This window comes from Mesoplodon bidens, assembly GCF_964165515.1.
Source record: "Mesoplodon bidens genome assembly, chromosome: 3".
NCBI lineage: Eukaryota > Metazoa > Chordata > Mammalia > Artiodactyla > Ziphiidae > Mesoplodon > Mesoplodon bidens.
This window is the reverse complement of record NC_138178.1, coordinates 132,288,307-132,315,487: the sequence shown is the minus strand read 5'-3', so window position 1 is coordinate 132,315,487 and position 27,181 is coordinate 132,288,307. Positions and strand designations below refer to the sequence as shown.

The window sequence follows — 27,181 nt, the reverse complement described above, 5'->3', positions numbered from 1 at the left end:
CAATCCTGCAGGTCCCTCCTGCCTGGATCAGCTCCTGGCAGTAAATGCAGGTGGAGTGAACAAATGAGTGAGTCTCTGGCATTATAATCACCTCTCCAAATGGGAGAGCTGACCCCATGTCTAGGGCTCTGACTCCAGGTGAAGAGGAGGGATATGAGAAGGAAGATGATGATGTTTGCAATCACTCTGGACCTAGGACACCGACTGTTCCCCACTCCTCAGGCCCTCCCCACAGAAAGACCCGGAGGTCACAGGCTTCGCCTGGGTCCACGCAGGGAGGCGGCTGTGGACCCGTGGCATCATGCTCGGACACCGTGCTCCCACTGGTCTGGTGAGCTCAGTGCTGAAGAACTCGTCCTCTCCAGCAGGCCTCAATTTCTGGGAGGGTGCACAGCAGCCAGCAGGGTTTCAGGAACCAGCACATTCTTTCCAAGAAGAGTCAGCTTTAGTCATTCACCGATGTTTCAGTCAAAATGCTTTACCTCCGATGGCCACAAGATGGAATAGACTTGCTTTCCCAGCCACACAGGGGAGGTTTGTACCAAGCCTGTGTGGAGACTCCAGGAGACAGGGCTGACGTAGTTTAACCAGATGATGGGGAGGGGAGGTGCTGCAAAACAGTTATTTCCTGAGGGAGAAAGGGGTGTTTGTGTGTGTGTGTGTGTGTGTGTGTGTGCGTGCACACGCGCGTGTGTGTGGTGGGGTGGAGCATCTAAGTCATCAGCACAGTTGATCTCAGAAAGTGTCTCTTCCTTCGAATTCCTAAATTTCCTGGGGGTGGGGGGGGGAGCAGGGAAGAGAATGCCACGGTGAGCTGGTGGCAACTGATTTCTGGGCTATGTTTTTCCACTTCTAGGCTTTTGTGACCCAAAAGAATGGTTCCCGATTCCAGTCAGAGGCTCATGTACACGTGGTGAGAAGGACACTCACGGGTTCTAGGGCTCTTGGTTTATCTCATTCTTTCTCCCATTCTCCTTTTACTAAGGTTTAAAATGTTTGGTTTGAAAGAAGAAATTCGGGCCCAGAGGAGTCGAAGTAATCTCAAGGGATGGAATAGACCCCTCTGGAGTATGGACAACATGTGACAGGTGGACACAAGGATCAGGGGGCTGTTTTTTTTTTGGGGGGGGGTTGTTTTTTAAACTATGAAAACTAGTCCTTTGGTTTTTGGAGTCAGAATTTTGGCCACCTGGTATGATGATTTAGTATTCTCCGAAGATTTTTCCTTATTTAGTGCAGACAGCTTTTTTGCTCATCTTCCTTTTTGGTTGGATTTTTTAAAAGTTATTTCATATGCAAAACAGAGCAGTCAGCGAGTGATGCTAAAATGATTTGTGCTTCCAGGCAGGCAAGACTATATTCTTAAGCAATATAATGTAGGCAGAGGATTCTGTAATGGGACATTTAGTCACGGGAGAAACGTGGACTCCTAAAGTTAGCATTCACAGAGCTGGTAGAGCCCAGAACAATTTGGGGATAGGCCGGATGGAGGGGAGAATTTGGTTAGGCCGTCGAATGACGGTGGATCTCACCATGGTGTCCTAAACTTGGTTATTACAAAGTCAGGCTTATTGAGGGTTGCCACTGCTGGTAACCAGAGTGAAAGCTTAAGTCACTTAAGATCACGAGGCTTAATGAAATAATCATTCTTTCTAGGGAGAGAACAAAGTGACAAACGTGAGTTTTCGTTTCTCATTCTCTAGCTCTGCCCATCTGTGTCTTTCTGTGCTTTCCTGAATCTAACCAACTGAGTTCATTTCCTTGAAATGCATGAAAAGACTGATCAAATAACATTAATAAGAACCAATTAATTTGGGATTTGTGGTAATTCAAGGAGGGCCTGGGCTGTAGTTACCTTTGTATTATGGGAAAAACAGGTCTTCAAAGCAAATTAATAGCATGAAAAGATCCCAGAGGTAATATTTATGAGAATGAGTTATTTTCTGGAGCTTCAGCAACTTCCAGTTGAACATCCATAATTGATGACTGAATTCATTCTGATCTAATCAATAAAAGGAGGACCAATCTGGCAAACCTTGGGTTAGCCCAATTCAAGCATCAGTTAATAACACTGTAGAGGAGTCAAGGTTAAGGGGAACAGTGATGTGGACCAAGGACAGAGCAGGGCAGACAGAAGCAGCGGATGGCACTTTGTGGGGGGGAAGAGCAAAGAGCTTGAAAGCTCTGTTTTCATCTTCAACTTCTGAATTCCTTCCTCCTGTTGGAACTTGTCTCCCAAGCGCCTGGTGTTGCAAGAGGGGTCCGGATCTTCCTCCTCTTTCTTGGGGGTTTTGCTCACCTTACGAGAAGAGGGAGAGCCTGGGAAGGGGGCAGCCCCAGGGAAGAAGGCTAAGGAGCAGGCCTCGCCTTTCATCTGGGCCCCCAGGAATCCTCAGGGTGCACAGGTGGTCCAGCCCAACCCTCCAGGGAGGCTTGGGGCCAAGGAGCTGGCAATAGAGTATTGTTTTGTCTGACTGTCTTTTCTGCACATCCTCCGGGGACCAGGAGAGCTGCCCGGCAACCGCAGTGGTTAAGAGCACTGACTCTGGAGCTGACGCTGGCCGGCCTGGTCCAAATCCCGGATGCCATTGCCTCCCAACTCTTCTGTAAATTGGGGTTGATAATAGCACCTCTACCTCACATGGCTGTTGCAAGGATTAAATGTATTAATCTTCTTAAGTGCTTGGATACCCACTTGGCACAAAGTACATGCTAAATGTTTGTTTAATAAATAGCTGTGCTATATATGCTGGAATATGATAACACTTCAATTTTTACATTAATCTTCAATGAAGACTTTTCACAAATTCCAACTGGCCTTATCTCCCTGAAGTAATTTATAAAACAGTGATGTTTCAAGGCACACTTATGCAAATAAATGCCCAACATTTTAACACAGACAGAGCTTCTACATATGCACTGAGAAATGAACTCAGAACTTGCTAGGTGCAAGCGAAAAAAATGAGTATTTAATCTGCTCATGTTGAAAAAAGTAAAATAGAATGTTGATTTTTCAGCATATCTGCATCATCGGCATTCCCTTGTCTCCCCCAAACTCCCTGTCATTGTTCAAGGCTTCACTGTACCCCTCCCCGTGATTCCTCCCCCAGATTGTCACTGTAATTCACTTTTAATATGCAATTAGATTCCTCAATTTAAAACCAGATTAAGGTAATGGATTCTAAAGTACAACGAGGCTTATTTTTAACTGCATCCAAGAAGCTGAAGTACTATGAAAAATCAAGAATGGTACGGCTCCACTCTTAGATTGCAGCTCAGACCAAAATAGACTAGCACTGGGCTCTTCACCCTGCCACCAACTATAATTAGCTTGTCTGCAGCCAGAAGGGAGAAAAAATTACACTACCACTTAAGGTGCGGAGAGAACAACCCGTTTGTGTCCTTTCAGAGCCCCCTGTTGTGGATAAACCACCAGGTGTTTTGTGGGCATTCATTAAATCATACCCACTCCCCACTCGATGCCCATCCAGACTCATACCGTCATTTTGACCATGTAAACTGAGTTGCCACAGATCACATTCAGCTCTTCCTCTGGGAATTCTTTCCCTCTACAGCTTTTTCCCAACCCCACCTGTTTAAGGAATGCGATCTGGACTTGTCATAGGGCGCCCAGATAAACAAGGGATGATGCCCTGTGTAGTCCTGCCCCTGGAACCTAAGCAGACAGTGAGGTACTGGAACCACCATGCAGTACAAAGGCTGAAATTCCAACATACTTTCTTTGCTGTCGATATCCTGATATGTCTAGAAGGGTTTTCCGAGGGAAAGACCGAAAGAGCTTCTGCACCTGCTGTTTCCATGACAACAATCGTTTTTTCTGTGTCTCTGTAAATGCCTGCAAAACAAACAAGACTTTTTAATGGGTGACGCAGCCTGGCATTAGAGGGAGAAACACGCGATTAATCGGGGAAACATCGGAGTCCTGCAGCTGCCTTTTCTTCACCTTGTTTCCAACCTGCTCCAAACAGCAGTCAGTTTTATTTGGGCACTGCCTGTACTGAAAATTCAAGTTATTTGACATTGGAGGTGCCTGGTAAGGTACATGCATTAAGCTTTCTTTTTTTTTTTTTTGTGGTACGTGGGCCTCCGTCTCCCTTGCATCGGCAGGCGGACTCTCAACCACTGCGCCACCAGGGAAGCCCCGCATTAAGCTTTTGACAACCTCGATTTTGGTTGCATTTCTGGCAGATCCATACCCACTTTCCACCTTCCCCTGACTCCACTCTGGACTCTGTTTATTAACCAAGAATGAATTGCAAAATTGATTTTTGACTACTAGGGCTTTTACAGGCATTTTCATAATCCATGGAAATGCTAAACCACTCCAAAAAATCAATCTGCTTGACGGTGTGTGTTCACCCTGGAGTGGTCTGTGGGGCTTCAGAAAAGGGAATGTACGCTCGGCGTGTCTGGCCTCTGCTGAGAAATCTCCAGTTAAAGGGCCCCATGCTCTACATAACCCCAGTGCACCATTCCTCACCTAAATTTTGTCTAAGGTTTAGGAAAATGGGTAGATCTGATGCCTTCTCAAGTCTTTTCTAGTAAAATCGGTGTTTGGGGTTGCTTTACCTACTACTGCTCCATACGTAATGCACTCTCACCTATATCATGTGTCTTTGTGTGTACAGTCTATGTACTCAAGCGAAGCCCAGGGAAGGACTTCACAGGGGCTATGAGACCCCAAGGCGGGGACTCTCAAATTCATGATATATTAGGATCCCCCCAGGATACTGTTAAAATGCAGATTTCTGAACCTCCTCTCCCCACCAGAGCCTGATTTCATAGATATGGAGAGGAGTCTAGGGGGTTTGTGTTTGCAGCAAGTGCCCTGGGAATTCTGCTGCAGATAGGCCATGGCCATGTAGTATTCTAGATGGTGAGGACCACACATGCAATATAGGAAACCCCTGTCAAGTGCCTAGAACTGTGGTCCACGCACTGTCATAAATCCACCGGATCTGACTGATTAGCAATAACAGTGATGGAGATACCATACCCAAGTAGTTCTGTCAATAAAGCATGAAATACTTTAAGCAGAAATAAATGAATACTTAGAGTAACAGACTATATGTCTGTTTCCCATAAAGGAAACAGATTCCTTAAACAGACAGAAAAAAATGACAGCTTTATTTTCTTCCAATGACATTTCATCTTTAAGGACCTGAACCCAGGAGAGTTATGTGAACAAAAGCAAGAAGACGTTAGTCATATTGTGGAAAAGCTACTGACGACTTGCAAACCCCTTCCTCCTGGCTGACCTTAGCCAGACGCCACTGAGCACAGTCATCAAGAAGGACTTCCCCAGCAGGCACTCAGTGCCCCGTTAGAGAAAAATGTGCTGACACGCCTTAAGGTGCATGGTGGAGGGTCTCACGGCTAAAAGGTGAGGATGTGGTTCTCCTCTGTGGTCCCTCTCACTTGCTGGTGATGCTCAGTGAGTGTCCAGCTATATAGGAATAGCTCCAAAAACTGCAAAAGTCAAGCATTTCTGCTAGACTAATAAAGGGATGGGTAGATTCTGCTTCTGACCAGCTTATTCAGTGAGGACACAAGATGCAGGTGCGCTGGCCAAGATGACTCGGGGAGGAGAGGAGAGTCCAGCCCAGTGGGTCAGTGGAAGCCTCTGGATGCAAATGGGCAGGGCTTGAATCCCTGCACATGTTTTTTTTTTTTTTTTTTTTTTTTTTTTGCGGCACGCGGGCCTCTCACTGTTGTGGCCTCTCCCATTGCGGAGCACAGGCTCTGGACGCGCAGACTCAGCGGCCATGGCTCACGGGCCCAGCCACTCCATGTGGGATCCTCCCGGACCGGGGCACGAACCCACGTCCCCTGCATTGGCAGGCGGACTCTCAACCACGGCGCCACCAGGGAAGCCCCCCCTGCACATCTTTATGCAAGTTACTCTACCTGAGACTCAGCTCCTTCTAAAACCTCAGGTTAATAATACGTCATCAAAGGGATCTTATAAGGATTAAATGAAATTCACACACGAAGGGCACTTAGAATACTCAGAACATGCCTGGCTCTTCGTCATGGTTCACTGTGTGCTGCCCACAGACACCTGACTAGGTTTTTCGGTTGCATGGACCAGCCCTTTGGTGGCGGCATATGAATGTCCATCACATTCATAAGGTTTGGTATTTAACCACGGCCTTAAACTCCAACCAATGACTTCGAGGTCTCAAAACTACAACATTGAGCTGGTCTGGAGCCCACCTGAGTTTCCAAGTGACAAAGGAGTATATGGCTCACTTTACAGATGTGCATTCAAAGTGCTTCCAGGGACACTGGTTCATATGTGACATCTCCCACGGTGGCAAAGAGTACCCAAGAAGATGGAAATGTTTATGCCCCCTCAGAGAGGTCAGCTCATCCACTCAGCCGCGGGGCAACAGGCTCACATAGTTGGGGCTGCAGAAGGGAACGGGCCCCTTAGGAGTGCTGAGTATGTGGCTGTTCCTCTCAGTCCTGGGAGCTGCAGCTGGGAGGCCTGGAGAGCAGCTAGACCATGGCTGGTAATGAGTGATTTCTGAGGGCTGTGTGTGCCTGCAAATAGCACTCAGTTGTGGGAGCTCTGCTATCGGCTGGGATGCCAGTGCCTCACCTCAGCCCGCGCCAGGCAGCTCTGGGTTGCGCTGGCAGCAGCTTCCTCGGGGGCTGGAGGGGAAGGAAGACTCCACACTCCAGAATGCCCAGACACAGCCGGCCAGCCACTTCTGAGTTCTCTGTCCCTGTCAGGCCCAGACCCATATGTCTGTCTGGATGAAGATGTGTCCTACAGCTCTTGTGGCTGGATTACAAGGGTCATAAAGGGGGCAAGAGCTCGTCTTCCCAGAACCTTCTCAAGACGGCAAGGAGGTGAGAAGCCTGGGCTTATAGTCCAGGAGACGAAGCGACTGGTCTCAGAAATAAGACTCAGAACTTTCCTGTCCTTTTACTCCTCTAGGGAGTTGGCTCCTTTGTCCCTGGGGAGGAAGGAAGGTGTCTCTGCAGTCAACACCCTCCCATCCACTGGCTAAAGAACAGCAAGATCGGGCTGTGAAAGGGAGCCCTGTGTCTCGGAGCCCCAGTGAGTCTTCAGTCCGGATGGAGGCTGTGCCTCGACAGGGCCTTGCAGGGAGGGTGGGTTCTGCATGCACAGAATAACCCGAGGCTGTGTAAAATTATTCAAACGTGTTTCCTCTACTCAAACTCAAATCATAAAAAGCCTCACACACCATTTTCCCTCCCGAAGCAGAGAGCAGGCCCCTCCATCCTGACACGAATGCAGGCAAGCAGACAGGGCACAAGCTCCTTTCTGCCCGTGACTCCCGTCAATGACGCACCCCCTCCACTGCAGTCAGGGGAGATGAGCCCACACGGGGCCACCCTGGCACCTGTCACTTGGAGCTCCAGGGAGGAAAAGGGGAAAGACACAGAAAGGAGAGCCAGGATGCCCAGGGAGGGCATGCACGACGGCAGGAAAGGGAGAAGCACCAGGCCACAGCGTCGGGGCTGGCGTGGACCAATTAGGAAGCTACTGCACCATCCAACGGAGGCAGCTGGAGGACTCGTTACTTTGTCTCCTGGGCTCAGTAGACTGGAGGCGAGGTGGGAGGGAACTTGTCCTCCAGTACCTTCAAGGCTCAGTGCCGAGCGTGGGTGTGGGAGAGGAAGCAGGGTTCCGGTTTGCTTTTCCAGAAATGTAAATGCTCCCCTGATCAGACCCTGCTGAAGCCTACTCCAAGCATCCTCCGCCCCTCCAAGCGCTGCTCCCTCTGCCTGACTGCTCTCTTCCGCTTCCTCACGGACCAAGACTTTCCCACTAAGATTCTGCTCGCCTTTCAGGTCTAGCTTGGATGGAGTGTCTCTGGGCTCTGGGTAGGTACCCGCCACACCTCCTGGGCTCCAGTTCCTCGGAGGTGGCCTTATTGTCATATGTGTGGTGACCTGTTTTCCTTTTGTCTCACCCACTCCCCTCCCACAGGAAGCTCCCTAGCCAGGGGCAGGACCTAGGTGCTTAATAAGTATCTACAGAATGAATGAGCTCTAAAATCCATCCCCTATTCTTGTCTTCTCTCCTTCCTATTGTTTTTTTGCTGGCCCAAATGAGAGCAGTGTCAGGATTGGACATTGAAAAGGGTGAGTGGGAGTTTGGGTGGAGGTTATCTAGAGATTGTCACACTGAGTGAAGTAAGTCAGAGAGAGAAAGACAAATATCGTATGTTATCACTTATATGTGGAATCTAAAAAAAAATGTATAGATGAACTTATTTATAAAACAGAAACAGAGTCACAGATATAAAAAAAAACAAAACTTACGGTTACCAAGGGGGAAAGCGGGGTTGGGGGGAGGGATAAATTGGGAGATATTGGGACTGACATAGACACACTACTCTATATAAAATAGATGGCTAATAAGGACCTGCTGCATAGCACAGGGAACTCTACGCAATACTCTGTAATGACCTCTATGGGAAAAGAATCTAAAAAAGAGTGGATGTATGTATATGTGTAGCTGATTCACTTTGCTGTACAGCAGAAACTAATGCAACATTGTAAATCAACTATACTCCAATAAAAATTAAAAAAAATAAAAACAATTCTTATAAGAATCACAAGTCAAAATACAGCAGAATAACCACCAAACCACATACAACATACACACGGACACACATTATTTCTTCTGAACGCTCTCCTTTTCTCCCCGCCCTCCTCCAATTTTCCTGAGCTCAAAGGGAAAATGTTTCCACACCCCCGGGGCTAGGTGGCAGGACTGTGGTCGGCCACCCCAGGCTTGGTCCCTCGGGCAGGCTTCTGGAGCCAGACGTTTCTCTCAGGCATTTGCCCCCAAGTCAGAGCTCAGTCCAGGTGAATCTTTGGACCCCAGAGTAATACACAAGCTGCGTTTAGGTTTGAAGCCACCACAGCCAAGTTCTGCCAAGCTATTATTAATGACCGCCCCCCCCCCACTCAAACACAAGGTGTTGGAGACCCAAATGATCACACCACAGAAATTCTGAGAACCACTTTTAAGCAATGACAAAAAGCAATTTCGTGAAACCTGTCACTACTCACCTCATGGATTAGACACTTGTCTATGAGCTGTAAATAGGAACTTATATTCTCCTCGTCGGGTCTGGAGACCAAGAGCTGTGTGCACACTGGGAATTAAGAAAAAAAAAAAAGGGAAGGTGAATTAGAGAAATGTACACCCATCCTGACCTCTGAGATCTACCTCTGATTTCCTTTCAGGACCAATATTTTGAGAGGTATGTGTGACTGTGGGTTTATGTCACGTACACAAAAAAGGCCAAGAGGCTCCTCATTCCACTGAAGTCAAAGGCTTGGTCACCACAGGAGCCCTTGCCTCCAGAAGCCCCTTTGGTTAATTCCACGCATACCATTCTATATTAAGCCTTCTGCAACCCTGCCCACTCTGGGAGAGGAAGAATGCAGCAGCATCGGAGCCCTGTCTTTGAAAGAGGTTCCTTTTGAGAGGGACTTTAAAGGCATTAAAGACCATCAGCCCTTATCAGAGAGCAAGAGCCATAATTTTATGAATGAGCCGCACATCTCATTTGGAGGAGTGAGGCTGGCACGTCTTGTAGGATGTCAGGTGTGTGGGCACGCACATGAGCAGGGAGCCTGCTACTCAATCACAGGAGGGTGATTTTCTCAAAGCGACACCCACATTGATACATGCACACCTACACACTCCAGGAAGTTCTCGTAGAGACAGAGCAGAGCTAGTCTGCAGGTGGAGGATACAACCCCCCCGGACAGGTCATGGCCACGCTAGTGTAGCCCATTCTATTCTCATCCTAGAGGTCCTGATGCTCTGATTTTGATGGGAACGTTTAGAAGGCCAGGTGGAGATGGTTGGACAAAGACGTCAGTGAGAAGTAAAAATGCCTCGCCATGAAGCTTGAAACCGGGCATCAGGATTCCTTTCTCTCCCTAATCCTGCATAATGAATCTGTCATAGAATCCCATTTATACCGTTTCACATAGATTTTCAGTATAGCATTGTTGGTAATAACAAAACATGGAAACCATCTCAGTGTCCATTGTGGCCCTGTTAAATTATGGTTTATGAACACAGGGGAATAGTACGCAGCCTTTCAAAAAGAATGAGGTGGTGCTTTTGTATTGCTAGAAATACTGAAAGCATATAATGTAAAAAAAAACAAGCCGCAGAGAAACATGTAAGCAAGACCTGTGTGTGTGTAAAAAGGATGCTCATGTGCTTGTATATGATTATAATGTTTCTGAAGGGATATTCTGCACCGTTTAGAGTGATTACCTCTGAGGACGAAGATGGCAGGGCCTGGGGTGGACGTGGGCATATTTTTCACCTTTCACTATTTTGTTTAGCTTTGATTTTTTATGTAGAGCATGAATTAATTTTATAATTTATTTGAAAGTAGTTAAATTTTAAAAAGACACCATGTCAGAGGACTGCGAGTCCCCTGAGGGCAGAGCCCACATGGTCTTGTCACAGGGAACGGGGGTGACGTACCACACTCTCAGATAACCACGCCCACCTGTACCTCCACCCACGGGGCCATCTGCTCTAATCCACACAGCGAAGAGCCCACTTGGGGGTGGGGGAGAGTGAGAAGGTGGCGGGACCCACCCTGACCAGGAAGCTACTGGCATTTCAGCTCCAAGGGATGCTACAAACCATCTCCTCTGAGCCAGATTTCTACAGATTTAAGTCTTTTTAAGGACGTGTACTACACGGAGTATCTCACTGCACCTGTAAGATTCAGCTGTCCTTTTCGTTAGAACCCAGTTTTAAATGGTCTGAAATATTGCACAGTGGAAGAGAAAAAACTTGTTTCCCCTTCCCAAAGGAAAAGTACTGGTATTCACTACATTTTAAAAATAATCGAGACTTTTTGAGAAATACCCCATCAAGCACAAATTATTCTAGTGTCAGACAGGGTCAAGGATATGTGCATAAGGGCCGGGCACAGGGCAGTCACAGGCAGAAGGGGCGCTCTTACCCAAAGGACCATGTGGGAATTCTATGCTGCCTTACAGACACACACCGCGTGGATGTGGCACCTTCTGCGGCCCGTGGGAAGGCTGCCTTCAGCCTGAGCGTCCAAAGGCCCAGTGAGTGCTCCGCTAGCAGGGCCCAGCAGGCCCTGGTCTGAGGAAGCGGGAGAGAAGGGAGCCAGGGGGAGGGAAGACGCCTTTGGGGATCAGAGAGCTTGGAATTCAGATCCAAACACCTGAACCTCTCCGGGCCGCACTTTCCTCGTCTGTAAAATGGGCTAATGACATGTACTCTGGTAGTTCGCCTAGCACCCTGGGGAAGGTCCTCGGGGACTGGGAGCTCTGGTCAGTGGTGTCGAGAAGAGGAAAGGGGAGGCGGGAGAATCGGGTCCTACCTTTCCCCATGACACGTGTGAACTGCCCAGGGAGATCCCCCTCTGGCAGGGGGGTGACAGCCAGCTCCCCGTCACAGCTGCTCAGCTGGTGCGGTTGGAGCCCGCCACTGGCCCCAGCCGAGGCAGTGGCCGTGGCTCCCGCGGCCGCGGCGCTGTCTTTGCAGTCGGGGCTCTGGCTCTCCGGGCCCATCAGCGAAGGAGGGTGTGAGGCCTGGGACTCCCGGCGGCGAGCCTCGGGGGTGGCGCTCGGGGAGCTGTAGGCTTTGATGGGAGTCAGGATCATTTGGTGCAGCTCCTGGAGGGGGATGCGCAGGTTGCCCCCCTCGATGATGTCCTGGATGGTCAGAGGGAGAAGACCTCCATGAGGGTCAGGAACTGGGTGACCCTCCTCCATGCCGCCCCGCCTCTTCCCCGAGCTGTTCCCACGCAGGGCTCAGGGCTGCTGACCCCTTCATTAGAATGTTCTTTGGAAGAGCAACCATTTAAAACTGAATCATTCTATTGTTAGCCCAGGTAGAAAACTTGGAAAATACATACAGGTATAGCGAGGAAAATATGATCACTTTAAAATCCCACTATCTAGTGATGATCACTAAAATGATTTTGGTACATTTCCTTCCCTGGCTTCCTCAATGCCTTTCTTTAAAATGCATTTATTTAGTTTACATTCACACACTTTAGAAGCTGTATAACAAAGTTATACAGGGTCACATGGTGGCTTCCTGACCTGCGTGTGATTTGTTTTAGATGAAGGAACACGCTAATTCACACCTTCATTCAGCGCATGATACAGGCAACACAGGCAGTGGTTAAAAGCACAGACTCTAGGACAGATGCCTGCGTTTGAATTCTGACACTGCTGGGTGACCTTGGGTAAATGACTTAACCTCTTTGTACCTCAGTTTCCCTGTGGATAAAATGAAGTTTACAGTAGGACCTGCCTCATCAGGTGGTTGTGATGATGTTAATATTTGTAAAGCTGCAGGTTTCAGTGTTATGTGCTTCTTTGTTAAATCTATAGGTATGTTTTGGGTGCTCTGACCTGCTGTGCACTGGGCTAGGCATGGGGATATGGCGGGAAGGCCAGTAGGGTTCCCTCAGGGAGTTCACATCCTGCCATGAGATGAACATTCGTCATGCTAGAGACTAAGGCACAGGGCAGGGCTGCTGGGAGGGGAAGCTCTGTGACGGGGTGACATTGGAGCAGGAACCCAGTTGAGCCTGAGCTGCAGGTTCCCGGGAAAGAGCGCTCCAGGCAGAGGGCACAGGCACTGAGGTGGGAGCCTGGAGTGTGTGAGGAACAGCAAGGAGGCTGGGGTAGAACGGGGTCAGGGAGGGGAGGGGGTGGAAAATGAGGTCCAAGGAGCCAAGGGGGCCTGAGTGTAGGAGTCAGCAGTCCGGGGCAGGGACGCAAGAATTTCTTCTACATGAGATGAGAGCTGTATATAGTATACAGGCAGACCTTGGACATATTCCGGGTTTGGTTCCCAACTACCTCAATAAACCAGTTATCTCAATAAAACAAGTCACACAAATTTTTTTTGTTTTCTCTTGTATATCAACGTTATGTTTACACTACACTATAGTCTATTAAATATTCGATAGCATTATGTCTAAAAAAGACAACGTACATACCTTAATTAAAAAATACTTATTGGGGCTTCCCTGGTGGCACAGTGGTTAGGAATCTGCCTGCCAATGCAGGAGACACAGGTTCGAGCCCTGGTCCGGGAAGATCCCACATGCCGTGGAGCAACTAAGCCCGTGCGCCACAACTACGGAGCCTGCGCTCTAGAGCCCACAAGCCACAACTACTGAGCCCGCGCACCTAGAGCCCGTGCTCCGCAGCAAGAGAAGCCACCGCAATAAGAAGCCCGCGCACCGCAACAAAGAGTAGCCCCTGCTCACCACAACTAGAGAAAGCCCGTGCGCAGCAATGAAGACCCAACACAGCCAAAAAATAAATAAATAAAATAGAAATCTTTTTTTAAAAAAAAGACTTCATTGCTAAATAATGCTAGCCATGACCAGAGTCTTTAACGAGTCATAATTTTTTTTGCAATAGTAACATCAAAGATCACAGATCACCATAACAAATATAATAATAATGAAAAAGTTTGAAATATTGTGAGAATTACCAAAATGTGACATAGAGACATGAAGTAATAAGCAAATGCTGTTGGAAAAATGTCCCCAAAAGCCTCGTTCAACTCAGAGCTGCCACAAACCTTCAGTTTGTTAAAAAGAAAAAAGCAAAAGGCAGTATGTGTGAAGTGCAACAAAGTGAGGTATGCCTGTAATGTATATAGTTGTCTGTAATACATACATGACTTTATATAATAAAATTAGATCCTCCTATACATAGAGTTTTATATCCTGGGCATTATTTATTAGAAAAGGAATGAAAGTTGATTCTGATAGACATCTATCTGTTTGCCAGGTGCTCACAGAGGCGCAGAACAGGCTCAGATGCTTGGGGCTGGAGGTCAGGGGTTGGAGGGTCTTCCCTGGTGTGGTGGGTGGACCTGCCTTGCCACAGTGCTGCCCAATGCTTATGCAGGAGACCTCTGCCCGGGACCCGGGAAGGACCGTGACTATCAGGGCCCTGATTACCAATGAAGTATTTAATCTTCTGAGAGCCCAGAATAGCAAGGATCCTCTCTTACCAAGAAAAATTGCTTGATGATATCAAGGAACACAGGCTCATGGAACGTGATCATTTCTACACCCAGACTGCCCATCAATCAGTTAGAAAGAGGAAATCTGAGGGCGCAGCCTTGGACAGGCATGTTTCAGTTCTGGGCAGCAAAACACCGACAGCCTGCCCCGTCGCTGGCGGGAACCTGCTTTGTTCGTGGGTTGGAAGCAGAGCCTGAACTGTGCCTCGGCCTAGTTGGCACCCAGGGATTCGGAGGGAAGTGAAATGTTAAGTAGCCACCAGAACTGTCTCAAACCTGGCCAGGGCCACTATCCGGCCTATTTCAGGGGAGAGAATCCCATTTTCCTTTTAAAGAGGCAGACTTCTGAGAGTCTACCCTCTTCCTTCTAAACCTGGCAGAGAGGGCTGTGTGTGGTGAGACCAGCCTGCAGCCTGTGTCTGCCAGCCTGATGCGTGAGTCAGGACGCTCCTGGTCATTCCCAGTTTTCCCACTGCCCGGGCTGGACCAGCCCTTTCCCAGAGTCTGATGCCGTCACGTGACTGGTTCCTTGACTTTGGACCTGGTGATCTATCAGGGCATGACACAGGGAGGCAAGCTAGCTGACCTATGCCAGGAGAGCCCCTGCAGCCTTTTCTGACCAAACTGTGTGCCAACTGGGCGACCCCTGCCTCGAGGTCCTCCAGTTTCTGCCAGCCGCCCAGCCAGCACCTGGGTGTGGAAGGTCAGCCCTGACTGAGGAGGGGAAGGGAGAGGAGAGAGAAGGGATGAGGCTTCCCCATGAAAGCAGGCTGGGCAGGCGGAGCTGGCAGGCCCCTCTGGGTGACCACATGTACCCCTGCTGTGCCATCCCACGTGGCAGCTACCACTGAGGGAAGCTAATGCACACTTGTGATACTCTGTCAACTGCCACTGAAACCTTGTCTGCTCTCGTCACATGGCATGAAGGCTTCTGTAGTTACTCAGTGATGGGGAAGGAGACCTGGGTTATGCTAAGAGCTGAACTGCTTCAAACAGGGAGCATATTCTTGTCCCAAGTTCAGATCTTATTCTACTGGGGACAGCTACACCAAGAAGGAAACCATAAACATAATGAATAACATTGGACACTTTCTGAAAATATCACAACCAGGAATCATGCTTTGTTTGACTTCTGTTTTGACTTCAAAGCCACTGTCTCAAAGACAACACCTGGCTTGTGACCAGATGGCAATACTCCTGCTTATGCCAGCCTCCGCGGGGTGGCACTATGACCATCCGGTTACGTTCCTGACTCCTCAGAGTAAAGTCTAGAACTTAGCACTGAGGGCCCAAGCTGAGAAGGAAGCTAGCTCAATCCTGTACCCTCGACTGGCTGTGGGAATGAATTCTCCATGTTGACAAAAACAGGGAAGCAGCCCAAGTCTCTACTGATCCTTCATACCATAAATATAATCCTGTGTTGTGAACACAAAAAGAAGCAAAGCTGCCTGTTAACTCCCGTGTGGAGCCAAGGAGCTCACGTGCGAGCAGAAGTGGGAAGGCTGGTCCTTCCTGCACAGCAGTCCACTCAGGTAGGTACAGCTCAGGGCCGACAAGTGGGAAGGAGGCTACAATCTGATGATCCCAGCCTTCCTGGCCTGGATTTCTTGGGTCTTGGAGGAAGACTGGTTCAGAGCCTCTCTAGGGGCATGTAACAGACACAAGTTGCACGTCATCTGCAAGCGAGAGCTTTGGCTGCCAGTGGCGGCCCCGGCACTTATGTAACTTCCCACGGCTCTTCCTTCTCTCTGTGGGAGAAGAACTGGACTCCTCACCCAACAGATAGCACTCCTGCATCTACTTAACTGTATTCTCCCTACGGGCCGGGCACTGTCAGACACTGGGGGTCTAAAAACAAATATGAGAGAATCTTTGCCCTAAGATGCTTACAGTTACCGGGACCCATGCAGCGCGAGGATACTGCCAGGACAGGGAGCAGCGGGAACACAGAAGTGTGTGTGTGTGAGTGTGAGTGTGAGTGTGTGAGTGTGAGTGTGTGAGAGTGAGTGTGTTTGAGTGAGTGTGAGTGTGTGTGAGCACATGAGTGTGTGAGTGCACGTGTGAGTGTATGTGTGTGTGTATATGAGTGCACAAGTGTGTGTGAGTGTGAGTGTGTGAGAGTGAGTGTGTTTGAGTGTGTGTGTGTGTGTGTGTGTTTCCTTTCTCCAGGCCAGGTTCCCAGGCTCAGAGAATGGTTCAGCTTCATCATTTGGGAGTCAGTTGAAAAAAGACAGTAAATAAAAGCACGTGGAAACATTTTCATTATTAAAGATAAATGCTGGAAAATCTGCCCTAGTGACCATTCTAATCTTCCCTTTTCCTTTTCTACCAAATACCTTGAGAAGTCTACACTGCCTGACCCCACAGCCTCGATATCCTTTCACGCTCCCCGGTTCTTGGGTTTCTGCTTCCCCTCCCATCTCTCTGAAACCCTACTCATCACGGCTACCGGTGAGCTGCTGGTGGCCACTTCCAGGGGGCAGTGACAGTCCTCATGGGATGTGACCCCTCCAGGGTCGCTCCTTCACTCTCTGACCCTCGGGGGTCTGTTGCTGTTTGGCCCCTCCATGTCCTCTGCCGCTCCCCACCCAGGGTCTGTTCTCGGCTCTTACCACTCGCCACACACTTCTGGGGGTACCAACGACCATCCACACACAAACGACCCACAGCTGAGCCTTTCCTCGCCTTGTGGACTCTAGACTTGTTCTCCTGGACACTGACTTGCCGTTTCTGCCTGGGTGTTCCCCCAGGCACCTCAGACTGCACCTGCCAAACTCAACTCCATTTCTCCCACACTATAGCTCCTCCTCTATTTTCAGTTCCCAAATGGCATGACACCCAAGCCCACACCTCCTGCCAATGCCCAGACTCCCGCTAACTGACCCTCTCATCCTTCTCCACCGTCACGGCCCCTGCCCTGGCTCAGGGGCCCACCACTGGCCACGGATTCCCAGCGAGTCCTCCCGCCAGCACTGGCTCCCCTCTGCTTTCCATCCTCACCGTGGTGGAGTGGTCTGTTTCATCCCAGGAAGACGTCCCCACCAGCCTCAGCGAGGACGCGGATCACGCTGGATTCTGAGAGCACCACTACACATCTATCTGTGGTACCTCGTGTCCCGAGCTCCCCGAGGGTGGGAACCACCGGTTCCTCACGGTGAGCCTCCAGTGGACGGGGGAAATCTAGTCCAAGGCAGCTGGTTAGTCAGTGTTCAGTAACTGAGCAGAAGTGCTCTGGACCTAGAGCTTATCTGCAGTGGCTGCTGATTGTGAACTAGCCACGGGCGGGTCCCGGCCATCTCCTTAGAAACCTCTGGGTTCTATGTGAGGTAAGAATGCCATAGGAGGCAAGGGCATGATGACAGCGTTTCCAACAGCATAATCAGCTGAGGATGTCTGGAATGTCAGAGAAATGGCTGATTGGAGCCTGTCGCTGGTGGCCTATGTGGGAACCGGTTACCGACAACCCTCTCCCTGGCAGAGCGGGAGAGGTGCGGCTCCCAGAGAAGAGGGAACAGGGCCAGGGGCTGAGTCCTCAGTGGATGCTGAGGAGAGCTGCACTCCCACCCCCAGGCCATCAGCTCCTGAAGGGACAAGCTCGCAGGGGTCTGGACTCGGGTGTTCCCAAGCAAGCCCAACGTGGTGATCCACAGCTTCCGTCCTCAAGGAAGTCACACCGAGTAAACTCACCATGCTTTCTGCTTGGCCAGTAGCTGCTTTCAGACTCTGTATTACAGCTGTCATCTTTTTTTTTTTTTTTTTTTTTTTTGCGGTACGCGGGCCTCTCACTGTTGTGGCCTCTCCCGTTGTGGAGCACAGGCTCCGGACGCGCGGGCCCAGAGGCCATGGCTCACGGGCCCAGCCGCTCCGCGGAATGTGGGATCTTCCCGGACCGGGGCACGAACCCGCGTCCCCTGCATCGGCAGGCGGACTCTCAACCACTGCGCCACCAGGGAAGCCCTGTCATCTTTTTAACATTCCCAGTCCAGTGACCCAGGGAGAAGGTCTTTGTGTGGAGTCAACATTATTCTAGGTGTGAAATATAGGACACAGAAAGTGTCACGGACTTATGACAGGCTAGATAGGAAGTCAGTGGCACGTGAGGGCCGCCCGAGCCACCTTGCTGCCCTTGTGTTTCCACGTGCTGATTTGGTCCAGTGTTGCATGGAGTGCAGCCGACAGCAGCTCCATCTCTGTCCCCCAGGCGGGTGCATATCCTCAGTGACAAGAGGATATGGATGAGTTCTCGAAGGATGCTCCAGAAATAAGTGCGGAAAACATCGCTCTGTCACCAGAATGCTTAGCAATCTAATCCTTATGTAAAATGTTTTCTGTGCTTTTTAACAGATAAGGAGAAAACTGGCCTGTTGAATGTTCTCCCAAAGAGAACAGTTATATAAAAACGGCAGTACTCACTCCGTTAGACAAACTGCCTGGTAAAGGAGTTGATATAAAATTAAGAACAACAACAACAACTTCAAGGTCACTTGGATAGGTTACTTGTCATTTGTGATGCACTTTAATTAAGAACAGGCCTTTCATCAAGGAGGCGCCTATGAGTGTAGCCTCTCTCTATCCATCCAGAGGTTTAAAAACCCACCTTCCTTATAAAGATGTATATTCTGTAACTACATATTACTTTATATATATATATATTTTTTTCTTTTTGCGGTATGCGGGCCTCTCACTGTTGTGGCCTCTCCCGTTGCGGAGCACAGGCTCCGGATGCGCAGGCCCAGCGGCCATGGCTCACGGGCCCAGCCGCTCCGCGGCATATGGGATCCTCCCAGACCGGGGCACGAACCCGTATCCCCTGCATCGGCAGGCGGACTCTCAACCACTGCGCCACCAGGGAGGCCCTACTTTATATTTTATAAGATATGCATTCAGCATAATTTTATGTTGTCACACATCTTTGTGAATAAGGTAAAAAAAATTCCCATGACATTAAAATGTTTATGTGCTTACAAAACTTGCTTTAGCCTCACCTACCTCCATACTTTGCTCCCTTCCAAAGGCACCCTGGGATTACTGGAAGAGATTACAACTCAAGCTCTGAAGGCAGCAAATATCAGTACCTTCCCACCCACCACTCCCAACTGCCTCCCGACAGCAGTATACAAGGATCTCCACACCGGGGCCGAGGCAGCACTGGCTCACAAGGTCTGCCCTCTTTAGGACCTTAGATGAACTCATAAAGTCACCAAGCCCTAAAAATGACATCCTTACTATGGTGACATCCAGATACAATGACAGGAAGAGAACATGCTTAGGCAGCACACAAAAAGGGATGGTAGCAGCGAATAAACTGCTTTTAACAATGGAATAAACTCTTTTTCAGCGCTGTGCACTTTTGAGAGGGTTCCTGTCAGAGTCATAGGGACCCATTCTGGTAAGTTAATGTCTGAAATTTTTCTCTGGAGAGCCTACCATGCCTGTCTGTCAAATGATTTTGATCCTCTCTGTTGAAGCCTGGGGTTTACTTGCTGTTTGCCACTCTGGGGGCAGCTTTTCTCAAAATAAGATCCTTCCCTGGGTGGACAGCAGGAATGAAGCACATCTGTATGTTCGCTACACTGATGTGTCAAGATTGCAGCCTCTAATTGTGGGCTGAACACTCCTTCATCTCTACAAACATATAAAAGGCAGAAGGGAATATATATAAAACATTTCCTCAGAGCTCTGGGATGGCCAGTTGTGGGATGCCTGGAGGCAGGGAATAAGTACATTTCAGTGGTTAGATTACACAGAAGCATGTATAACCAGGAAACGTCACTTGAAAATCATTTCATTTTTTTCTGACTTTGGTAAGGAAACAGCATGATACTCTCTACAAGACCTGCTGATGACACTTTCAACTGAGAATCTCCCTTGGCCCAATTTCCCACGATGAAGGTGGAAGGGGTCCATCACCCGGTAATAACTTACCCTTTCCAAAGACTTCAGGAGGTTTTGTCTCTCTTTGAGCTTCTGAATACTGATGACAATTTTGTGTCTTGCACCTTTGGTAACATTCTATAATGAAGTAAAAGTTATATTTAAAAACATATTTTTAAGCATCAGCTTAGAGATTCTTGGAAGCTATTTAGTACTTTACTGCCTTCTTGGTTCCCACATGTGTGCAGACTAGTAAATATCCATTTGTCTCTCTCTTCAACATCCATTGTCATCAACCTCTTCTTACTAAATATTATAACTCCTCAATATCCATTATCATCGACCTCTTCTTACTAAATACTTTAACTCCATCTGGCTACACATCTGCCTGTGGCCTTTAGGAGAATGAGAAATAGCCAATTATCCCATCCAGCATGAAATTTCTTCATAGTCTTAAAAGATCACTTTTAGGTCATAGACTCACTCCTTGTGTCCAGGTTTTATCATTTTGGTCCCTTGCAGTTTTCCTGAAGGTTCCAACCCCACACAGAGATATGCATTGCTTTCTCAAAGCTTTCCTATGTTTACCCATCTCGAGGAGACATGAAATCCAGTGCAGTTCTCACCTGGTGTCAGACAACACAGGCTAGTTTTTGTCAGTTTGCAGCCCCTCTTGGTTCTCCATAAGGAAAACTAGAATAGAGAACTTAAACCTATATTTCAGTCATCACTTCAGATAGAGGATTAGGATTCACAGTTAGGATTATGGATTTTATCTCCTTAACTGTGCATCAGTGGTGAGCCCAAGGATTGATTGAGTTAGACATTTGTTGACTAGAGAGACTGCAAATTTCCAAATAGAAGATTCTTTCTCAAATCAGGTCTCTAATGTAAACTTCTGATGACTCTTGCAAATATTCATAAAATTTCCCTTAAAAATGGGAACACCAGAGGTATTGCCTTTACTGAGGAAAACTAAGACTCAAATGATGTCTAAACCCACTCTTTAAGATGAAGCACTGGGGGCATATTTCTGTTTAGCCTTGACTTTGGGTTCAAGTGAATTTTTACTCTGAAAAGTCTGTGCTGGCCTCTGGCTTTGCCCTCTGTGTCAATTATTTCTGGTTTTTTCTCAAGTCGAACAACTGATGACTGAGATTTTTTTCTCAACTCTGACCCAAACACAAGAATGCTCTTAGAAGAGGTTCTCATCAGTCCTGGGGATCTCAAGGAGTGATCGAGATAAACAAGCAGTGGGAGAAGTGTTAGGAAGTTGAAATTAGGGCCTTTCATTCTCTGAGAATGTGCAGTGACTCTGGGCTTTGTCTTACAACTCAATACTGGTATTCAGCCAGGCTTGCAGAGGTTAACTGTGGATACTGAATATGCAGTGGGAAACCAGGATCTGCTGGGAGGTCTGCGTCCAGACCAGCCATGCCCCAAATGGTATAATCTCCTCTTCCTGCAGGGGAAATACTATTAGCCCATTCAGACCATTAATTCTCTCAAATCACCGCTCAAAGGAAACTGAGGTCAATTTGAAACAGGCAAATAGCATTTTAAACAAGGGAAACAAAGACATTGGTCAGATCTATTTGCCCGAGCACAGCATGGTAGGAAACGTGCTTAGTTTCAGGGGCTCTGCTGACTGGCCTGGGCTTCGGTACCCACAGAGGGAAGGAGGAACTTTGTCCTTTTATGGCACACAGAGGGAACTGACATCTGAGACCTGGGGTAATCCCATGCTCGATGGCTGTCCTATGCTATTTAGGGTGGTTAGAAGAAAATATGTTGTACAACTTTCTCCATTCCAACTAAGACCAGTCTGAATGTGGTTTTGGACAAGTGTTGGGGAAGGTCTGAGACAGGAGCTGGTGCTTCGACTTCCTAACTACTAGAAGTCAGGTGATTTGTAACCGGACTGGACAATACACAACCAATCTGTCATCCTCCAAACCAGTCCTGGCCGGGCAGACAGAGGGAGGGGCCCAGGAAAACAAAAGCAGGGACACGGACTCTTTGAGGCCTTGGTCAATGTTACTTCTTCTGATTCCCCCCAGCCCCCTAGAAGTGTGCACCTAGGTTATTTCTTTTTCATATCACTCCTCCTCACCCTCATTTGCCCTGTGGTTACCCATCTCCTACTGGACCCTGAAGGCAAGAACCCAGCCCTACTCACCATGGCATGCTGGCCAGCACCTGGCAGTTCCTAGAACAAGGCAAGCTACTAGGTGGGTACAGGTATGGATTCAAACAAGGTCTGCCTTGGACTTGAACGTCAGATTCCACCCGGGGTACCTTCTCAGGGATAGCCAGCCAAGCACATACCTGAGCCTCCAGCTGGCACTCAGTGAGGGCCATCATCTCCTCGTAGGTCATCTGGGAGAAAAGCGCAGCATACTTGTGCAGGCGGAGGCTTTTTAACCAGGCTGGAACATCTGTGGTGCGAGATGCACAGGAGATGGGAAGAGAAATTCAGAGGGAAACAGAAGAGATGACAAGAGATGTGGGAAGGGAGAAAGGAAAAGAAGGTGGTGGTCAGAGGGAAAAGAACGAAAGAAAAAAAAAAACCTTTATGTTACTACTTGTTTAATTTTGTCAGCAAATTACAGACTTAGAAGTCTTGATCTAGTTCTGATATTCCCACTGTTGGGCTCCCTTACTCTTTACACCAGGGGGCGGCTGACTTGGGGTCCATGGGCTTCAGAGCATACGGCAATTCTCTAAAATTACATCCCAATTTGTGAATACATGGGTGCTTTTCTGGGCAGAGGGTCATCCACAGCTTCTATAAGATTCTCAAAGGGATTCATGACCCCCACAATGTCAGGGATTCACTGCTTTAGCCAGACTACTTCATTTTTGATTTCGAAAGAAATGACTTAGAACGTAAACTACATATGATGAGTCTTCATCCTCAGGATAATTTCTTTCTAGGTTTAGTGCAGATCCCCATATGCTGTTTCTGCCACTTCCACGGTGATAGGAAAAAATCCAGGCAGCAGCACTTTCCCCATGGGGGGCTGCTGTCATTCTTAGCCTGACTTGTCTTCTGACGTCCTATACCCCAGTGGGAGTAAGGGCATCCTGCACTCTAAAACTACCACATAGTGTGTGTGTGTGTGTGTGTGTGTGTGTGTCTGCTGACCATTTCTCCTAGCTAAGTCATGTATCTGGATGTGTCTTTGACCTTCTCCTCGTATGTCAACCACATATCAGGACTTGAAAGGTCCAAAGATTGCCTAGACTATGGGATAATGGGAATTCCAAAGCACATCTGAAATAATTCCTACATTTGGGATTCTAGATTTAGGAAAATTAAACAGTAACTGTATTGAAAATCCACAGGAGAATTATTACCTTGCTAAGTGCAACCAAAACAAAGCACTTGCCCATGCTCTTTTAAAGTCAGGGTTTTTGAGCTGATAGGATCTTTGAGAAGTCTCTAGAATCATCTTCCCCCACCCCAGCTCATTCTACAGATGGCAAAATTAAGTCATTAAATCTAGATCACAGGGCAACCATGTGGTGAAATAGGGACTAGAGCCAGGTTGCCAGATTCCCAGATTTTTCCTACATTGTATCAACTTTTTGTAGAATGAGGACCAAATAGCCCATCAGTGGGAAGGCTGAATAAACAGTGACTGTAAAGTCTTTGAAATGCTGAAGCACTGGATAAACATTATTCATGCTTTCTATGAATTATTATCCATTACTAACCATGTTGATCGCAAGATACTATCTATCGCTAAGTGCTTTATTCTGAGGTGCTGACAGAGTCCACAAACACTACAAAATAAGTGGAAACTTCTAATTTTTTAATGTTTAGAGTAGGTAACAGGGATTGATTAAAGAGGCCTGGCCTACTCTGATTATCAGGCCCTGCCACCTGGGTGAACCCAACCTAGTTTTAGGGAATGTGGGTATGGGGCGATCACCTGAAACTCAAAGATATAGCAGGGGAGAGTGGGCCTGGTGAGGTTACTTCTTGATTTGCAGTAATGTGAAGACCGAAGAGGAGGAATTTCTGGAGAAACAGAATTGGATGGCCAATGGCATTTTAAGAACAGACTCAGTCATCTCAGGCAAGAAGTCACTTGACTCTGTGCTTGCAGGCCCTTCATTCTACTGCGACAAGTGGAGAGTCCTTCTGGGACCATTGTTAACCACAAGAGACAGGGCTTCCCCAGACACATAGTACCAATCCTCACATCCTCCTCAACTCAAGCTGTGGTTGGATCAAGAGTTCAGGACATCTGCTTGCCTCTGGTGACATCCTGGAACTATTCGACCAGACTTGATTCTCCGTCATGCTTTTGTTGCTGTTAAAACAATGCTAATACTTCCACAAAGTGAGCAGCAAATAGATATATCTCTGGCTTTTAGGCCACTGACATGTTACTGCTTTATCACCAGGTTTCACGTTTGTTGTTTACATCTTTGAAAGGTCCCAAGGAGCTGCTCAGAAAACTCAGTGATCATGATTCAGAGAAGTCTGGGTAACCCAATGCCACGCTTGGGTACAATCTGTCATAAAAGAATATGGAGCAACTTCATGGGCTAAATTTTCACTGGGTGCCCTACAGCTTAATCATGCAAAATCCACTGATGATAAAACAAATAGAATCCCAAGCTACTAAATCACGATGCAAACTGGGTGCTTTATAAGCCAAGGTGACAATACGGTGTTTTAAGAGCCGGGGAGAGTGGGGTGCAAATCTTGGCTTGGCAAGTCTCAGTCCAGTCAGTACTCATTCCTTTCTATAAAGGTATTTCGACAACTAGAATTTCCCTGGTTAGAGGGATGAAGAGCCTGCCTCACTCATTTAATCAAAATGTAGGTAGGTCACTGGGAGTCGTTTCCCCAGAAAAGGTTCCTACACAGCTTTAGAACATGGTGAGTTAGGCCTTCCTGAAGAGTTATTTCTGGCTATGTTCCGGAGAAATGCAAGCTCTTCTTGGCCATATGTGCCTTGGGTAGGCATGTTGAACCTGCTCCTAGAGGGTCAGTTCCTAGCTCAGTGCCATGTGCCATCTCCTCCTGCAACGTGAACTGATGAACAAAGAAGAGGAAATCCCAGTTCTTAAGAACGTAGTTTACTAACCTTTCACCCCCTGGTTGGCGGTGAGGCACCTTCCTTTGCCAGGGATTAAAACAAAACTCCATTAAGAGGGAAACACACCAGAGAACTGAGTGCCTTGACCATTTCACTCCTCTGAAGCCAGGAACTCCAATGACTTGGAGGCTAGATTCTGTAAGATGTTGGCCAGGGACGAATTCTAACTAAAAGCTCAGTTCCTTTCCCATGGTCCAGATACTACATGGTTGGATGCAAAGCTGAGAACCAGCTAACATAACCTCAGGCCTATGGTTGGAAGACACAGACCAACAGGGGTGTTTCCTGGAGTGGCTGATATGTGATTGAAAGCATGCATGCCGCCTGGGCTCCTGCCTCTGGCTGGTACACAGCCATTTAACTTCATCTGGGCTGTTTCTGACGGACATGCCAATGGAGGTCCCAGACTAGAAAGTTATTCTCTTATGCAGTGTGAGAAAGATAAAGATGATTTTACTACACGCTGGAACTGACTTCCTTGCCAAGTGTGGGAATCCTGATATTTGCTCACTCAACATTTATTGAATGCCTATAATGGGGGCTAGGCGTGGCCCTGCCATCAAGGAATTTTTAATACAAAAAAACAGGTAACTCACAAAAAAATTATAAAAGATGCAGGACAAGTGCTAAGTCTACTCAAGGTTCTGCGGGGGGGGGGCGGGGGGGGAGGATGGGCACAGAACAATGGGCATTTGGGTTTGCCTTGGGGAGTGGGATAGCTTCACAGTAGCATTGGTCCGGGAGTCACTGGGCAGATCATAATGAGGAAGCCATCTCAGGAAGCAGGAGCAGTGCATAAGCAAAGCAGAGATGCAAGAGAGCATTCCAGGCCAAGCAAAGGCTTGGGTGAATTCTAGAGAAGAGCTTAGACATAAGACGGGACAAATAGGCAAGGGTCAGATGATTGGGATTTCTAATGCCGAACCAAGGAGAGTCAACCTTGGCTTGGGTGATGAGAAACTGTTGAAATCTGAGCAGTAGAGGCACAATCAGACGAGTATATAAGAATGATGATGGCTGTCGATGTAAAGGCTGGGCTGGATGAAGTGGGAGTGGAGGCCAGGAGATGAGTCCAAGCTCAGGAGGGCAGTGGCAGAGGAGAAGGATAGTATGTAAATCCACAGCACTTGAAGGTTAAGGAAGTACAGGGAATAAGGGAGAGAAAGGAGCCTAAAATGGTTCCTCTGTGTAGGTGTGGTAGGAAAGTACAGGGGAGCATCAGATTTGGGGTAAGAGGAGAGAGATGGTGAACTCCACTTTAGGTCAGCTGAGTGTCATCACCTTTGAGCCATCCAAGTGGAGAAGTCAACTGGTCAAGACCTCTGAAGAGGGGGCTGAGCTGGAGAACCACTTTCCTTGTCAGTAGCACATGGTACTTGTTTTAGCCACGGAAGTGGGTGAGATTACTCAGGGAAGAGGGGAGAGCCAAGGTGGAGCCCTGGGAGCACCAGGCTTTTAGGGGAAGGTGAGGGAAGAGAAGCCCATGAAGGAAACTGACAAGGGCAAAGGGTAGGAAGTTTCTGGGAGAAAGCAGCGCCACCCATGTGTGGACAGTGGGCTCCCATGCCACAGTGTCCATCCTTATGAAGCTCCTCTACGTCTTGCTGCAGTCCACGGTAGTTTATCTTCTCACGGGCGTTTTTGATAATAGTGCTTCACCCATCTTTTATACGCTGGTATGTCTACCTGTTGGCCTTTACCAATGGGTCAAGTTTCCAATTACGCTTTCTATTTACCTTTTAGAGTTTGGATAAATCAGCCCCCGAGAGGCTTTGTGGTGCATATTACAGCTCACACAGAAGCTGGGCTCCAATTAGAACTTGGGCTGCTTTGCTCAAATGCCTGCTGCTGGAATGGCTGCAAATATCATTCAGGTCAACAGGCCATGCAGCACCTGCCCCACAAACAAGGAGGTCCCGCACGAGAGAAACATGGAACCAATATTGCAGAAGAGCTCAATATGGGGAATGATGTAAAGGGTATAGGGAGTAAGGCATCCCTGGAAGACAGAACCATGAACAGCCGCCTTTTCCACAAGAGGCTTCACTGTGGTGGTCCTGGTACCTGCAAATGGAAGAGCAACTCCCATTCGCCATGGAGAGCCAGGCTA

The 27,181-nt window shown here is 48.1% G+C and overlaps 1 protein-coding gene across 5 annotated transcripts in view; it reads right to left on the bottom strand.

The window, feature by feature from the left end:
• SAMD4A (sterile alpha motif domain containing 4A) overlaps positions 1 to 27,181 on the bottom strand; it is a 239,191-nt gene that overhangs the window by 20,599 nt on the left and 191,411 nt on the right. For all 5 annotated transcript variants that reach the window (XM_081228850.1, XM_081228853.1, XM_081228852.1 and 2 more), the window contains 5 exons: positions 22,283 to 22,392; positions 20,006 to 20,092; positions 11,403 to 11,736; positions 9,079 to 9,164; positions 3,738 to 3,856 (listed from right to left, as the gene is read on the bottom strand). In XM_081228850.1, the coding sequence (XP_081084976.1) occupies positions 3,738 to 3,856; positions 9,079 to 9,164; positions 11,403 to 11,736; positions 20,006 to 20,092; positions 22,283 to 22,392 (736 nt within the window). The remainder of the gene's footprint in view (positions 1 to 3,737; positions 3,857 to 9,078; positions 9,165 to 11,402; positions 11,737 to 20,005; positions 20,093 to 22,282; positions 22,393 to 27,181) is intronic.